The sequence below is a fragment of the Pelodiscus sinensis genome, chromosome 17 (genome assembly GCF_052426305.1).
Source record: "Pelodiscus sinensis isolate ZL-2025 chromosome 17, ASM5242630v1, whole genome shotgun sequence".
In the NCBI taxonomy this organism is placed as follows: Eukaryota; Metazoa; Chordata; order Testudines; family Trionychidae; genus Pelodiscus; species Pelodiscus sinensis.
In genome coordinates this window covers 5,930,908-5,947,891 of record NC_143068.1, presented here as the reverse complement: position 1 = coordinate 5,947,891, position 16,984 = coordinate 5,930,908, and the positions used below count along the sequence as shown (strand labels likewise).

The following is a 16,984-nucleotide window of genomic DNA, read 5'->3' as shown; positions in this document are numbered from 1 at the left end:
AGTCTCTTCAGTCAATCACTTTACATCTGGTTTTTGAAAATGATAGTTTATTATAGGAATGTGAAGGACTAGTCCACAATCGGATAAGCAAATGCTTATTGGATTGTCGACAGGACAGTCGACTAGTCGCTTCCCCTCCTCTTGCTGCTTCTATCACAAAGAGGCAGCAAGGAGGGGGAAAATGAGGGGATACTTCAAAGCAGCAGCACCGCTTGAAGCCTGGGGCCAGACCCTGGGCTCCACGTGATGCTGCTGCTTTGAAACGCTGCGGGGAGCTTGGTGTCAGGGCTCCTCACCACATTTCAAAGTGGCAGTGCCGTGTGCAGCCCAGAGTCAGCTGGGGACTCCCTTGCTGAGCCTGGGCTCCATGCACCATTGCGCCTCAGGCTTCTCGCAGTGTTTCAAAGTAGCAGCGCCACATGGAGCCTGGGATCAGCTGGGCACTCCCTCGCTGACCCGAGCTCCATGTGGTGCTGCAACTTGAAAATACCATGGAGAGCCTGTTACTACACTTAAAAGGCGGAGCCGCCCTATCAACTAATCAAATAGTCTATGCAAAAATACATCAACTATTTGATTAGCCAGTTAGTTGAGATTTAACATTCTTAATTTATTATTCCACACAAATGACAAATTTGAACTGATGAAGAAAAATAAGTATTCTAGAAAGTATTGGGACAGATCCACAGCTGATATAAATTATTGCAGCTCAGTTGACTTCATTAGAGTTATAGCAATTTACATCAGCTGATGATAAGCCCTACTTTTTATTTTTCTGTGATTTAATTCTGATGACAGCAGATGGGTGACCAATACCATAAACTTGATGCACAAAGGCTAGAGTTTAAATTATTTTGATATTTTTGCCTTTAGATACTCCATGCAGTGCAGATTAGCATACACACACCTAAAACTTCACCATTATCAGCTAAGCTCTGTCCTCTCCCTTCCCACACTCTCTCAGAATAAAAGTTCTCCAACACCAAGCAACAGCAGAATTAGAACTAATGCAATGAGGTAGAACCAAAGAAAACAATCCTTCTAACTTTCTATTAACATTCCCAAACATTTCTATGTTATGAGTTAGTGCTGAAATGGTCTCATCTCCAATTATCTAACTTGTTAATGTCACAAAAGACAGGCTTATGCAGCACTTTAAAGACTAACAAGATGGTTTATTAGGTGATCAAATTGATCTGAGGAAGTGGGTCTGGCCCACGAAAGCTCATCACCTAATAAACCATCTTGTTAGTCTTTAAAGTGCTGCATAAGCCTGTCTTTTGTTTCAGCAAGACCAGACTAACACGACTACATCTCTATTACTATTGTTAATGTCAGTTTCACTCTTGTGCTACAAAGCAGGAAAAAGAAAACTGAAGAAAAACCCCTCACCTCTGTATCTTCCATTTACTACGAAGCCTCTTCTGTAAGGACTTGTAACCACTGTTGATAGTAAAAATCTCCTTTTTGGATGCATTGAAGACTATAGTATTACGAAGCTCTGTTTCCATAGTGACCTTAAGAATAAAGTTAAGGACAGAACCAAAATCAGAAAGGAAAAGCAAAAAAGGTACTATTTCAGACCAGTCTCTGAAGGAAAGAGCACATTCAGGTACATGCTGGCTGACATGAAATGTGTTAGTGCAGAAATGGAACATCTGAATTAGATTTTAGACCTAATCTCTCTTTGTTGTTACTTAAAAGCTTTAATGACATTTTAAACAACATATGGACAGAAATATACAACTAAAACTTGTAAGAGGAAACATCCATAAAACGATAAAAGGAAAAATCACATATTAATTAGCCCCCACTTTCTCTCATTTTGTTTCTTCAATTATATAGAATAAAAAAGTTGTATAAAATTCCCTAACTGAAAAATCGTGAGAGACTCATTTTCGCGTTTTGGGGTGTTTTTGTGTTTCCAAAGAACAAGTGCCACAGCTGATCGAAGCGGTTTGGAAATGAGCTGCACGCTCCCGGAGACAGGCCCCTTGGCGGATTAAGCTCAGGCTGTGTTGGAAGGAGGGTTTGGGGCCAGTTGCGCTACTAACCTGCAGCCGCAAAGGCGCGTTCACCAGCGAGCCCCCCACCCGGGTCAGAGCAGGCTACACGGAGGCAGATCTTGGGGCAACAGGGACTGTGTCTGCGCGCTCTGTACGGGGCCCAGCACAACGGGGCGCTGGCTGGGACTGGGACTCCCACGTGCTCCTGCGATACAGGGAGTAGCGGGGCTGTCGGGGGGGGGGAGTTTCACCCCATTCTCTCCCCTGGGCAGTGGGGCTGCCGGACCTGCTGTCTCCAGGGCCCGGAGGGGTGAACTCCCGTCTCTTACCCGCGGAGTGGCCACCATCTTCTTACGCCGCCCCCGCGTAGGCAAGGCACGGTAACTAAGGGCCGCGCCTCGCCTAGCAACCGCCCTTCTGCGCACGCGCATGGATCGTTCGACCGAAACCCTCCCGCAAGCTGGGCGGAGGCTGACGCAGGCGACACGTGATGACATCACGCCGGGCCTCCTTCCTATGTCAGGGGGCATCTAGACCCTGGCTGCTGACGTAGGGGGGAGCTAGTCTCTACCATTGTGGCGGGGAGGGGGGCACTTCCGGTAGCTGTAGCCACGGAACCCCCGGCCCTGCCCGTTAGCTGCTCCCGCCTCCCTGCGCCCGGGGCTCTGCTGGGTCGCTGCGGGCAGAGGAGCCCCTGAGGCTTTTTGCCCCCCCCCCCCCTTGCTGGCGTTTACACACTTGTGCACTTTGCACAGGGGCCTCTCTGTGACCCGTGCGCCAGCAGAGCCCGCAGGTGGGGGGGGTCTGCACACGCGCATAAGGGATAGGTTGGTGTCACTGGGCATGAGCCTAGGTAACACAGAGAAGTGGAAGAGCACAAGAATGGATGACCCCCCCCCCCCCCCCCCCGCTTTAGGCCCAAACCCTCTAAAAGCACCCCTCCCCTCCTCCCCTCCCCCGGCATAACTTTTCTCTGGCTCACTAATAGCTGGGCACGGCAAGACAGACCTTGAAGTTGCCTAGTTACTATCAGTGGTAGAGAAGAAGAATTCTGATGTGTCTCTGTAGAGGGGGGGAGGAGGCAGCATGTCCCAGCGTGGGAAGCTTGCTACAGTTCACTATTTTCCTGCAAGTAAACAACCTGGCTACATCTACACTGGCTCCTTTTCCGGAAGGGGCATGTTAATTTCAGCTATCGTAGTAGGGAAATCCGCGGGGGATTTAAATATCCCCCGCGGCATTTAAATAAAAATGTCCGCCGCTTTTTTCCAGCTTTTAGAAAAGCCGGAAAAGAGCGTCTACACTGGCCCCGATCCTCCGGAAAAAGCGCCCTTTTCCGGAGGCTCTTATTCCTACTTCGAAGTAGGAATAAGAGCCTCCGGAAAAGGGCGCTTTTTCCGGAGGATCGGGGCCAGTGTAGACGCTCTTTTCCGGCTTTTCTAAAAGCCGGAAAAAAGCGGCGGACATTTTTATTTAAATGCCGCGGGGGATATTTAAATCCCCCGCGGATTTCCCTACTACGATAGCTGAAATTAACATGCCCCTTCCGGAAAAGGGGCCACTGTAGACGAGCCCCTCGGGTATATAAGTAGGGAAAACTGCTTACATTGGTGTGCTTGATCTGAGATGTCTAGTCTCCTGGCACCTATTTGAGTGTTCAAATGAACTTTTTTTGCTTCTCCACACCGGTGTGTTTATTGGAGCGAGCACACTGGGCAACCAACCCAGCTGTTGCTCCCTCAGGCATCCTGTGCCAGCAACAGATAGATGGACGGGATCATAGAAAGTCAGTTCGTAGGGGGGCTTTTTTCAATTTTCTACAACCAGTGGCAAAGGTAAAAATCCTACTTGGTCGAGGTACCAAAGCATGACAGTGGGGAACCGATGCCCCGTGTAAACTCGGATTTCCGTTTTGCCAGGGAAATGGCGGTGTGGTGTTGTTTTTGAGGCTGGCCCTTGCAGGCTGGCCCAGTTTTCTAGCCGCAGAAGCAGGCGTGAGAAATGAAACTGGAAATGCAAAGGAGCCTTTTGAGATGGCAAGGAAAAAAACCCAAAACAAATAGCCTGGGAAAGGGCCCAAGCCTGAACTCAGTGGCTGCATCTACAGTGGCAGATGCCTGTCTACACTGGCAGGGAAGTCTTGCGCAAGAACACTGACGTTCTAATGTGTGAAATCAATGCTTCTTGCGCAAGAACTATGATGCTCCCGCTCAGGAAAAAACCCTCTTGTGCAACTGTTTTTACGCAAGAGGCCAGTGTAGACAGGCAATATGAATTTCGTGCACAAAAAAGCTCGATGGCTAAAATGGCCATCGGAGTTTTCTTACGCAAGGGAACATCTACACTGGCACGGATGCTTTTGCGCAAAAGCACGCCTCTTCCGCAGAAGCACAGGCCCGTGTAGACGCTCTCTTGCGCAAATACTTTAATGCAAAAACTCTTGCATTAAAAGTATTTGTGCAAAATCTTGCCAATGTAGACGTAGCCAGTGTGTCTAGATGGGGGGGGGGGGGGGGGAAGGAAGGGAGAGAATCACCTCTTTGCTTCACTGCTTCCTTCCTGGGCTGGTCTCCGCTTGCCCTCTCCAAAGTAAGAAAGGGGCGCACCCCCATGAACCAGGGGCTCGGGCCACCCCTAGGAACAAGGCTGGAGGAGGTCACTCTTTCCCACCCGCTCTTGTGCATTTGTCTAATCACATTACAGTACGGGGGGACCCCGCTTTTCCCTGCACCTTCCCACTGCGCCGGAGTGTGAGGCAGCGTGGCTTTAGTTTGTTCTTTCGGCAGCCGCACCGTGCTGGAGGAGAATGTTAAAAGCCGAGGGAGGTGAAGGGGTGCAAGAAAACCCACTGAAGACACACGGGAGCGAATTTCTGTGCCCAAGGGGTTGCTTTCTGTCTCAGCCGGCCCCTCGCCTGCCCCACCCTTGCTGCATTGCTCAGTCCCTTGCTGGAAATGCCCAGAGTTGGCGCAACTAGGGGAAGGGGGCTGCCGGTGGACGGGGCCTGTGGCTTTCCAGGTCACCTTTGGTGCCTTTCATAAGGGTGCAGTTAAGCCATTTCCTGACTGCCTCCCCTGCCCCAGCATGCTGATGAAATGATCCCACGCTGGCTTCTTCAGTATTACTTTAAAATCGGCGGGGCATTGCCAGGGGCGTCTGCTTACCTGGAAACACGCCACCCAAAGCACGTGCTTGATTTGCTGGTGCCTAGAACTGGCCCTGCTGACTGGCCTAGGGTTTTCCTCTCCATCCCTCAGGCAGCGTATTCACTTCAAATGGGGCTTTATTGACACTGCAGTGGGTACAGTCAACGATAACATCGGGAAGATACAAAACATGCCCTTGCTCTTGTCATCGCAAGTGCTGCTGCTGCAGCAGGAGAGCACTAGAGCAAATGACAACGTGGCCGTTTGGACCAGCCTTTAGAAATCAAGGGGTTTCGTGCCTCCCTGCTGGTGTGCGAGTAAGTAGAGACTCCTAACACCCTCAGACCTTCACCCCTTTCTCCTCCCCACAGCCAGACTCGTGACGTAGCTTTAAAAAACCCCTCAGACACCAGCCTTCATATCGAGGCAGAGTGAATAAATTAGCCTTAACATACATTTTAGTGAATGTAGAATAAATCTTACCCACAATTTAAGATTGTAGAGGGAGCTTTTTTTGAAAAAAGCTCCCTCTACATCATCTGGGCAGTGAGCACTCACTGATAGTTGTGCATGGCCCTGGGTTATTCAGTAAGGACTCTACCACAGTTAGGATTTGGAGTGCTTTCAAACTTGGGAGATCAGAATTCTTCCTACTCCTGGTGGGGAACCGCCTTTCAGTAGGGAACCACCTCTAAGTGTGAGGGTGTAGAGCTTCCAGCTTCGAAGAGCAGAATGGAGTTTGTCCAACACTAAGATTATCACTCGACTAGTTTGTGCATAACTTGTTTGAAGAAGCTACATCAAAAGATTGTTAGCTGGTGTAAATCACTGTAGCTCCACTATGGTCACCAAAGCTATTGTGGTTTACACCAGCTAAAAATGTGGCCCTTTCTTTAAAAAGAAGGGAGGGAAGAAACTACTAAACACATATTAGAAGTATTCAATTAGCCTTTGGCTTGCAGGTAACATATTACCAAGGAAAGAAGGATGTGGAATTTTCCTGGATGTGCATATTTAAGTAAAGAATCAACTGCTATCTTTTCGTCACTGCATACGTTGACCTAGCTATATCATTCAGGGGTGTGAATTTTTCAGCATCCTGAGAGACATAGTTAAGTTGGTCAACTTAAGCTCTCGCGTAGACAGCCTTAGATCAACAGGCAACGTCTTCCATTGACCTAGTTCCTGGCCCTCGGAGGAGTGGATTTAGCACAGTATCCAGAGCCAATTGGTGGGGGAGGCAAAAAAGGGCAGAAGCCCTCCTCCAGAAGGTCAAGCACCCCTCCAGTAGTTAGCCCAACTGAGGATAGGAAGGGGTGCAGCCAAAGCTTTTCAGTGCAACAGCTCTGGTGCTTGGGAGAACACATGGCTGCTGCAACAGCAGGCTACCTCCCCCCCCTCCAAACCTGGGTCAAGCCAGAATGCCCCCAGCACCTGCAGCATGCCCAGAATCAGCTCCTGTTCCCTGAAGTTGAGCCCAGCTATGCTGGTGTAGCATTTCTAGAGGAATAGACACATTAGCATCATGAACAGATTTCCTCCTCGCCATCAATCTGGTAAGAAGGAGACAGACTAGCTATGTACACGAGGTTAAGTTACACAGATGCTTCCAAAATAAGTAGGACAATTCGTATTGAGTTGTGGTTTTGGCATGAATTATGGCACCAAGCTTCTAAACATAAATAAGATCATGGAGTTAATTTCAATTCTGTAGGAGTAAAATCTCCAACTAGGACAACCGGCATCCTCACTTCCAGAAGAAGGAATAAGTATTGTGCATCACAGTGAAAGAGTCCAGGTCCATTTCAGTTAGTGTGCTAATCCAATATTTTTAACAGTCATGACCGAAGAACGGTGCCACTTCTAAAAGTTAAAATTAGATTTCCAAGTCTCATTTAAAAACCTGAAAATCCTCATCAGTTGGTGCATAAGAAAACCCTAAAAAAGCATCTGAAGCGCTGGAGCAGCTGGCAGCTAAGTCAGGTGTGCGAGTGATGGAGTTCGAGACTGCTTCTTGAGTGAACTCTGGGTCAAAATGTCGCAGATCAGCAGGACCAGACTAAAAAAAGAGAAGTATTTCAGATTAAATAGGCCTAAGCTTTCAGGTTACTGCTTTAGACAAACCCTCACTCTCCTGCCCCAGAACTTGCTGACTGCATCCCCCAATGAGCAGAACAACAAGAAGCAGGGACTGTACTATTGGGAGAAGAGCAGAAGGAAATAGGGGGACACAGGCAGAAGACACAAGTTACTGTTAGGTTCCTAGAGGACATTGATTTCTGCCCTCCCTAAAATCTCCCATATCCAGAAGTGGCTAGAACACGTGAACAAGAGAGACCTTTGATCACTGCAATCTCAAATTTCCTTCCTACTAATACAGGACTATGTAGAACTTTAAAGACTAACAAGATGGTTTATTAGATGATGCGCTTTCGTGGGCCAGACCCACTTCCTCAGATCAAATAGTGGAAGAAAAAATAGTCACGACCATATATACCAAAGGATTAATTGTATCCTTTGGTATATATGGTCGTGACTATTTTTTCTTCCACTATTTGATCTGAGGAAGTGGGTCTGGCCCACGAAAGCGCATCATCTAATAAACCATCTTGTTAGTCTTTAAAGTGCTATAGTCCTGTATTTTGTTTCAGCTACACCAGACTAACACGGCTACATTTCTATCACTTTCCTACTAATGAAAGAGAAACCTGCCTCAGCTACCCCACTTACCACATTGGGGTTGAAGGGAGGCGTGATCCTCTTGTGATACAAGTCATCCCAGTTTATTGGGCTGAAGAACACATGATTCTTTATCTCAAGCTGCAAAGAAAGGGGGGGGGGGAATGATCAGTCTCCTCAACCATCCCTTTTCCAACAGTCACCAAATAGGCACAGACTAGTGGATTGTCGTCACTTTACAACATGCTGAAGAAAAAAAAAACCATGTTGTAAAGTTCCTCTTCTTGGCAGACTGACATATCCCTACTACATCTGCCAGTTTATTGTGTCCTGCTTATGGTGCAGGAATACTGCATACTGGCAGCCCAGTCCTTTGCCATACTTTTAACCCATGAAAGTATAAAGACTGGTCTGAGCCACAACCTCCTATTGTGTTACTAACACTGATCTTAACCACCACCCCGAAAGCTACCCCAGAGTTTTATTTATAAACATCTAGAGATTCACAGGCTGCATACAGGCAATATCGTAGCACTTTGAAAAGTAGCCAAGTTGAGCCTTATGAGACACTGCAAGGTAGCTAGGTCCAGAGCTTGACTGATACCCAGAAGGAGCTTTCTTTCTGCTATGGTGACATGTCACCCCATCTGACACTGCAGTTTTCCTAAAACCAAGTTCAACCGATGTAGAAGAGACATGGAAAAAAGAGGGCCTAGGAGAAAGGTGAATCGGCCATGTATGAACAGAATCTCTTAGGACAGAAAACACCACATACAAAGTCCATCTTGGCCCCCAATCTCTTCTTCTGGTCTTTGTGGAGCAGTCCCTGTAAGATATCACAAGCTGCAGTGGTCTTGGTTCCTTGGATCTGGAGTGGCTGGTGTAGAATATTGTCATACATCTGAGACACATCCCGGCTGTAAAAGGGAGGCTGAGGATGAGAGGCGAGTCAGAGTCAGCTGCATAAGAAATGAGCTACTATAATGAAGCATGCAAACAATTTCACAGCTGTGAGAGAATTCATTCAAATTCCATTTCTACAGCATGTGCAAGGGAGACAGGCTAAATGCTTTCAGCTTAGCAAGATTAGGATGACTGTTTCAACTAGTCATTTTATTTGTGTTGGGACTGTCTCTGTTATGGAACCTTATACATGGAACTACTGTTTTAGTGGCCTGTCGCCTTGAAGAGATCATGGCTTTCTTTCAGGAGAGTCACTTTGCTCACTAATAAGTAGCAGTGTGTAGTTCTAAGACTCACCAACCCAAACAGCATCTCATAGAGGACAGCTCCCAGACACCACCAGTCTACTGTTCTGTCATAGGGTTGTTTTCTTAGAACCTCTGGGGCCAAGTACTGTGAAGAGTCAGAGAGCTTGGTTTGAGACAAGTTATAAAGGGTTCCATGATTACATATTCCAGTCTGCAGTTAGTTAATCTCTAAATAAAGGCATGAGTGTGGCTTGAAGCTGTGATGTATTAAATAAATGAATAAATAAAAAAGCCAATGGACAATTTTCCCCTGTCACAAGACTGGATCTACAGCTAAAAACTTTTCCTAGAATTTGAGAAGCTCCCATCTTCCTATTTACAATGAGGAGTTTTAGCTGAATTCAGACCAGTGGTGTGGCTCTTTGCCCTAAATGCACAGCTATTTCTAAAGTCATTGACTGACTAATACAGTTCAATTAACCTGGAAAGTCGCAGATTTCCTCTCCCTGTATATAGCATAAAGACATATGTTATGTCAAGAGATACTGGTGACTGCTTAAATCCCAAGTTTCTTTGAGACTGGGTGTGAATGCACCCTTCCATACACCTAACTGCCAGAATAAGTTAATCAGAAGCTCCCTCATCTAAAGGGAGGTTGTGAAACCACACAGGAGTGATGACTGAGTGGCTGGAGGTGGCTTGTTGAGTAAGGGAGGGGAGGCAAAACACAGAAACTGAGACAGAACAGAAAGAGGCAGTAACATGAAACAAGAAATACCAACAGGAGGCAGTGAGGACAGCATGACACTGGAGAAAGCTAGAGAGAGTTTTTGGGTCTGTTGGCTAGAGGCTTGGGGCTATAAACTAAGAAATCACTTCATTTGTTCTTGGTTCCTCCTGCATTCAGAGAAGCAGAACTTTGACACTGTTGTATTTATTTACAAAGCAATACCCGATTTTTCCCAGTTTCTGTTCCCATCTGGAAAGTCTTTAGGGCCCTGAACGTAGATTAGCTGCTTGGTTCAGAAAGAGGCAACAACAACAACCTTAAGGGAAATTTGGGTCCATTTCAAAGGTGTAACAAGAGACATTTGATGCAAGACTGAACTGGGGTCAGAACTACACATCAGGTAAGTTACAGAAGCAGCTGTTCTTGACCAGCTCCACAGACTGTACTACTTAACCCTGCCCAGCAGGCATGTTTTATGCCCTCAGTGCTGCTCCTGGATCAGCTTTCACATGGCACTCCCCATCAGTACTAGGGATGTGACTAGTCGACTATCCAATAAGCATAAGCTTATCGGACAGTCGAGTAGTGACTCAACTAGTTTCCCCCCCCGCTTCTATCAAAGGCAGCAAGGCGGGGAGCAGGAGTCGGTTTCCCCCAGCACCATCTCCAAGGGGGGTGAGGAAGGTGGAGGGCAGAGGCCTGGTGGCTCTTAATACATTTAAAAGGCAGAGTCAGCAGCTAATACCGCAGTAGCTTCCCCCCTTTATTGACTAGTCAATTAGTTGATTAAACACAATTTAACATCCCTAATCAGTACCTCCAACCTGGGATACTAAGCATGCAACCAGCAGATCAAATCCTGATCACAGGCCACCTGAGGCACATAGTGCATATGCTAAGAAGTGCTCCAACCCACCTACCTCTAAGAACCACATACAAGACTTCAATAATGCTTCACAAAGACATCGGCATACCAGACAGAGTCACACATCGCTATTTTAAATGCTAGCAATCTCAGCATCAAGTAATAAGGACAAGTCAATACATCTGAGCTTCCACAGAAGTTTTACTGAATTCATATCGGAGCTCACTTTGTGGGCTGTAAAACTGGGGCAGCCTTATGAGCATATTATCAGCCACCCTCATGAGCTTATTGCACAGCAGAGGACAATGAATGGAGGGGGCCTGCAACATGGTAATGGACCAGAACTAGATTAAGGTGCATAATCAAGCTTTGTGTTTGTATTTTATTTCTCACAGAAAATTCTGCAAGGAGAGAATGGGATTGGAATACCTGAAAATGCACCACAAGTCTCCCTTCCAGTAGCCTCCAGAGAGTCTCATTTCTACCCAACACCCTAGCAAACCAAATCCAGGCTGGAGAGTTACTTAAATCTGACCTGTTAGTGTTAAGGACCCAGAAGAGATTCTGCCTATTGAATGCAGTCCCTGCAGTCAGTCTGAGGAGCAACACTTCTAGTATTTCAGCTGCATTTGGGCGAATGGGACATAGAAATCACGTGAGTGGCAGGAAACATTCCCTCCCCTATCCCAAGCAAAAGATATTTTAAATTGTGTGCTGCCCTGACAGGACACATTTTACATTACCATCATTTACACCCATGCTAGAACAAAACTTCCTATTCTTCTTGATAACATTTTACAGCTACTTTGCAGTGGTGATGTCACAAGGTAGAAGGCAGCAAAGGGCCACAAACTGCATCATCAGGAGACACTTAAGACCGTGTCACTGTTAACTCAGTGTTCTGCAAATTAAGGGGCAGCAGCAAGTAAATACCTGGAACACTGTGCTCATAGCTACAGGAGTCAAGACAGTATTATAAGTAAGGAACATAGCTACAGAGGGTCCTGGTTTCTAGTGTCAAGGTTGTCACCATGGCTACTGGAAGTCTTACCAGGTTCTGTGGAAACTCCCATGCCAGAATCAACAGGATTCCCACCACCCCAAAAAGTAGCAACACTTTTCAAGCATGTTTATTCAACATACTAACTGGTTTAGCAAAAGCCATCCTGTCAAGTTAAAATAAGGCTTCGCCTACACACAATGATTATAAAGCTTTAACTATAATAATGTAAACTTAAAAACCAACAAATAGTCCGGTAGCACTTTAAAGACTAATAAAGTATGTAGATAGTATCATGAGCTTTCGTGGGCACAGCCCACTTTTTCAGATGACCAAAGTGTTGGAGGATGTCCAGAATTAAAATAAATGGGGGCGGGGGGAGAAGAGAAGGAAAAAATGGAAAGGGTGGGGAGAAACAAGAAGAAGTCATGGGTATAAAAATATCAAGGGGAAATAAAAATATCAAGGGGAAAGCCGAGCTGGAATTTAACAGGTTGTTATAATGTAGCTCCACTGGCAGCAAGTAGCTATTAGCTGCTTAGTGGCTTCTCACGTCTGGGGTTCTAGACCTGCAGGGGCCTTTGTGACATGCTCTAATCTCCTTTAGTATTTCACCTGCAGGGTTACCAGCTATGCTCTTCCTAGTCAAGCCTGGAATTTCTGTCCCTAGAGTCTACCACGGTGTGCTTGTTTCATCTCAGGTTTTTGGGTGTGCTGTGTTAACACCTGGTGCCACTCCCCCACCAGTAAAATTACTCTGTCCTTCTGGTACAAAAATGTAGTTAGTACAACCCTGTCCCTCGCCCCTCACACACTTCCTCAAGCCTGGTGTAGACACAATTTTATCACTAAAGTTATTCTCGTATAAGCCCCTTTACACTAGACAGAACTGCATCCATACTGATGCACTTATACCAGTACAAAAGAGATCTGTGGGTAGACCAGGCCTATCCATGTTTAAATCTTGAAACCCGATTCCTGCAGAGGAAAGTTTAAAATGAAAACAAAAACCCCACATGTTAGGTTAAGAGTCAGTCAGCAGGTGAGGCACTGGGAAAAAAAAAGCAGTATTAGGTTGCAGAGGACACCTAGTTGACATGAGTCAGCTTTTTCTAGGCTAGTTCATCTATACTTGGGCCTTGCTACTGTCAATGGTCATCAGCAATGGATCCTCGTCAACCCTTCTAAACACATGTCGAGAATAGATATGTTTTCAGCACCATTCCAGGAAATGGAAATGAGGCCCTCCTCCAACACACCCTATTAAACTGAAGCCTCGTCTTCATTTCTAAAATGGTGAGGTAATGAACACATGCGAGCTATCCAGACAGAGGTAAAACTGCAGGGCTTAGTGCAGACTTCATCTAGTTTACCTAGTGGTAAAACTGAAGTGCCTTGTCTTCATTGTGTTTTTACCTCAAGATACCAGTCTCAGACACATTAGTTGCCCCAAGGTAAAGGCTGTTTTTCAGCAGGGATCATTAGGTTTATCCTCTTCCTCAGATTCAATAGGAATACAAGTGGGAGGGGAGGAAGGGAAAGGAATGGGGGGGGGGGGGGAGAAAGATGGCAGTTTTACATTGCTGAAAAACAAGACAAAACAAAACAGTGGTTTTTGTAAAAGAGTATTAAGAACTCGGCGGGACCCAAACTGGTACGGCAGCAATGGAAAAGAAACAGGAAGTTTAGTTTCCTTGGTACCTTTTATGCAACATGCCAGCAAATTTAGCACTGGGCACGTCAGAAAGCTGAGACTCGGTTCTTGATTTTTCAGTGGCACTGAATACACACAGCTACTGATACCTCTGTGCAGAGCTGAGCACCTGCTGCTCTGAGGTGTCAGGCAGCTAGTGCTTAAGTAACATCCAGTTAACAAGAAAGTTGACCATCTTGTACCTCCGGGGTGCCGCAAAAAGTAGATGTCGTTTCCTCTTGCTCCATTCCTTCTTTGCAAAGTCCAAAGTCTGTCAGTACTATGTGTCCCTAAAGAGAAGAGATTTCAGCCTACTTAGACTCTCCATAAATGAAGGGTGGGAGTGGCATGGCTTTCTAGCACCCTTTGTTGTTTTCACGTGCACTTTTCCGCTTCCCTATTGTTGGGCATTTATACTTACAAACAAATTGAACACGAGGCATGACAGATTTCTCAAATATGTGATTTAAATGTAGGCTTGGAATAATTTGAATTGTAACCAGTAAATATCAATTTCACTGTATCCACTGATGTAAAGCATATGTTTCTATCTGTAATCAACAGTTACTTTTTTTTTCCAGTTTTAGAAAAATGCTCCTTGAAAACTTAGTTTGATTTAAAGATATTTACTGTGTGTATTTTGACATGTGATATTGACAATATGCCTTTCAATTATAAAGCATTAACTTTAATTTCAAAGTTGATTGTCATTAAATAATATTCTGACCCATAGTTTCCTGCAACTGTGCAAATGTAAAACATTGTGTCACCATTATAATAAACAAAAAACAAAAAACATAAAATTCTGCCCCACTGATGTAGCTAACTGATCAGCATAGCATTGCAATCAATTGAACAATTAGCCTACACCTATTCCAGTCCAGGGAATGGCTTGGTGAAGCTTTACAATGCTCAAGTCTAGACCTGCCATATGGGATCCTTACAATGCTTGCCCATGGGTTAGTGCTTGGGTATAACAAAAATGCTCACATCTGAGAGCTCTAGGAAACTACTGAGTAGCAGGAAGGTACGTGCATATGCAGAGCTGATATTGCAGCTTGCTTTACGAGTCAGTGCTGTGGCTCCCCCTGCAGAATGGATTTTGGGTAAGAACATAGGAACATAAGAACGGCCGTACTGGGTCAGACCAAAGGTCCATTTAGCCCAGTGTCCTGTCTGCCAACACCAGCCAGTGCCAGGTGCCCTAGAGGGGGTGGACCAAAGACAATGATCAAGCGATTTGTCTCCTGCCATGCATCTCCAGCCTTTCACAAACAGAGGCCAGGCACACCACTCCTTACTCCCTGGCCAATAGCCTTTTATGGTACACCAGGTTAGTGGGGAGGGGCGGAAGGGAGGCTGTAATTACTCATTGTCCCTCTGTCATCCAAGTCATTTAAGTTAGTGCCCACTGACATTTTTGGAGAGAATGCAGGAAGCAGGCATGTTTGCAAGAGAGACAAACATACCTGGCAATCCAGAAGGATGTTTTCAGGTTTTAAGTCCCTAGAAGAAGAGAAAGACATTTCCAAACTGCCCAGCACACAACAGCTCCAGTTGAGAAGAATGGAGACTGCTGGCTACTGAGAAATTTTGACCATCTGGTGCATGAAGGTCTACAAAAGGTCAGGAACAGGAAAAAAATTTTTTTTAAGTTTTTCCTGTTACAGACTAACTCAGCTACCCCTCTGAAGCTTAGGAACTGTACAGTCGAGCGCCTGCAGCTGCCATGAATCAACATAGGCATGCGTTTTGTTTATAAATATGAGTGTTTCTGTAAGGCTAGGGATGCTGTTCATGATATTCTATAGTATTTCATTGCTGCTGTGGGAAACATCTTTCGTCTTCTGACCTAAGAGAGGCCCGTATGTGGGTGTGTGTGTGAGAGAGAAGCGTGCGAAAGCACCCCCCATGGACTCCCAAGTAAGCACGCTCCCACCAGCCAGTAAAAGGCAGGAGCAGTGCCCTGCCCAAGCCTCCCTTCCCCCAATCTCTGGCTGGCCGGGGGAAAGCTGGGGCTGATTTCCCCACTTACTTGGGAGACCATGGGGGGCACATTCACACCTCATGTGTCCTTCACATCTCAGGTGTACTAACTGCCCTCTCCTCCCATTCAAGAGGAACCAAGCCAACTTCACTTCCTCCTCTCCAATGCCCAAGCCCCATTCAAGAACTGAAAGCAGGAAATCAGGGGATGGGATTTTTCCTTTGAAGCGAGGTTCAGAGATAGGGTTGCCAGGTGTCCAGTTTTTGCCCAGACTGTCCGTTATTCAGGTCCCCCGTCCGGTTAAAAAAAAAAAAAAAAAAAAAGAAAGAAAATACCAGACGTGTGAAAATGTCCGGTATTTCCTGCTTTCCTTGGACGAAAACCCAGGAAAGTGAGGAGCGCGGGGCCATTTAAAGGTGCAGGGCCCTTACTCCTCCCCCCACCCCCAACAGAATTTTTTCCCAGTGATTTTTGGGGGGGGAGAGAAAGAGGGGGTTCGGTATTTTTTGTTAAACCATCTAGCAACCCCATTCAGAGAGTTTCTACATGCTCAGTTCTGAAACTCATGGGAGATCGATCCTGGGTAGAGAGCACAGGCCTGAAGGTGGCTGCCTAGTTTAAGAGGACAACGCAGCCCTGCCCAGTAGCTTTGCACTGTACTTTAGGAGTGCCCCTTGTAACATGCCTGCAGGGTTACAATATCAAGTAGTTTCCTGTTCCTCCCCAGTATTACAAATCCATGGATGCAGCCAGGGGAGTGAGGAAGAGAGAGTTACTAATGCCTGCAGTACACACCAGGGACATCTACCCTACCTGTAGATGATGTTCAAGGAATGCAGGTACCCTACTGCACTGGCTACTTCAGCTGCATAGAAGCGGGCACGAGGTTCACGGAAACAGCGCTCTCTTTGCAGGTGGAAGAAGAGCTGAACAGGGAGGAAAGAGCCTGTGGGTTACTTAGGAGCAGCCCTCTCCTCCCTGCCAAAAAAAGCAATATGGTTGTTGCTGCCACTTGCAGGGCCACTCTGAACAGTCTCTCTTCTACCTGCTGTTCACTCCCATTAAGAGCAGACATCCCCACCCAAAGCACTCCGACATCTTCCCAAAGAGAGCTCCAGAGGCTGCCGTGCTCCTAGTCTCAAGCCTTTGCTTGTTGAGAAAGAAGTCTCCTCCTACCAAGGTGAAGGATATCTGAATGCCAGCCAAGTGACTACTATGGTTTGCAGAGAGTCCGCTATGCACCAGCCATTCAGAATTAGCTACAGCCAAGTTTGCTGCACATCACCATTACAGCCAACCTGGTCACCACATATTATGCCCCCACCTTGCTACAATGTGTAGTGAGACCGGACCTCAAGTGCTGTCTATAAGTAGGCTAACCATCAGAGACATCTGGCAATACCACTTAAGATGCCTTCCTTTCTAGGACTTGAAATTGGGCAGGGAACAGGCAGGTTTAACCAGGCCTCTTGAGGGAGCACAGAAAGAGTCTGTGCTATTTCAATTTGTTTCAGTTGAGGTTCAGGAATGGGACTGGAGGGAGTACCACCAATCAGCTTCCACATACTAGAACAGGATGGATGAGAGGGGGCAATTTTGGCAGGTGAGCTATAGTCAGATTTGCACCCCCTCCAGTGGTTTGAGACACTGCAGTTCCCCACCACCAC

At 46.3% G+C, this 16,984-nt stretch overlaps 2 protein-coding genes across 13 annotated transcripts in view; both read right to left on the bottom strand.

Annotated features, from left to right (window-relative positions):
- The window catches only part of IFT52 (intraflagellar transport 52), a 33,794-nt gene extending 31,297 nt beyond the window's left edge, over positions 1–2,497 (bottom strand). Inside the window, exons 1-2 of one of the 2 annotated variants that reach the window (XM_006126665.5) lie at positions 2,336–2,497; positions 1,393–1,517 (exon numbers count right to left, since the gene is read on the bottom strand). In XM_006126665.5, the coding sequence (XP_006126727.2) occupies positions 1,393–1,517; positions 2,336–2,437 (227 nt within the window). In that variant the 5' untranslated portion in view covers positions 2,438–2,497. Of the gene's footprint in view, positions 1–1,392; positions 1,518–2,054; positions 2,303–2,335 lie in introns of those variants that run through there. The other variant, XM_025186412.3, reaches the window with a different exon arrangement.
- A 4,236-nt stretch (positions 2,498–6,733) lies between these two features.
- SGK2 (serum/glucocorticoid regulated kinase 2) overlaps positions 6,734–16,984 on the bottom strand; it is a 43,849-nt gene continuing 33,598 nt past the window's right edge. For 7 of the 11 annotated variants that reach the window (XM_075901370.1, XM_075901368.1, XM_075901373.2 and 4 more), the window contains 7 exons: positions 16,131–16,243; positions 14,800–14,836; positions 13,534–13,620; positions 9,092–9,187; positions 8,607–8,762; positions 7,883–7,972; positions 6,734–7,211 (listed from right to left, as the gene is read on the bottom strand). In XM_075901370.1, coding sequence (XP_075757485.1) covers positions 7,044–7,211; positions 7,883–7,972; positions 8,607–8,762; positions 9,092–9,187; positions 13,534–13,620; positions 14,800–14,836; positions 16,131–16,243 — 747 coding nt within the window. In that variant the 3' untranslated portion in view covers positions 6,734–7,043. The remainder of the gene's footprint in view (positions 7,212–7,882; positions 7,973–8,606; positions 8,763–9,091; positions 9,188–13,533; positions 13,621–14,799; positions 14,837–16,130; positions 16,244–16,984) is intronic. The other 4 variants (XM_075901366.1, XM_075901367.1, XM_075901376.1 and 1 more) reach the window with 4 other exon arrangements.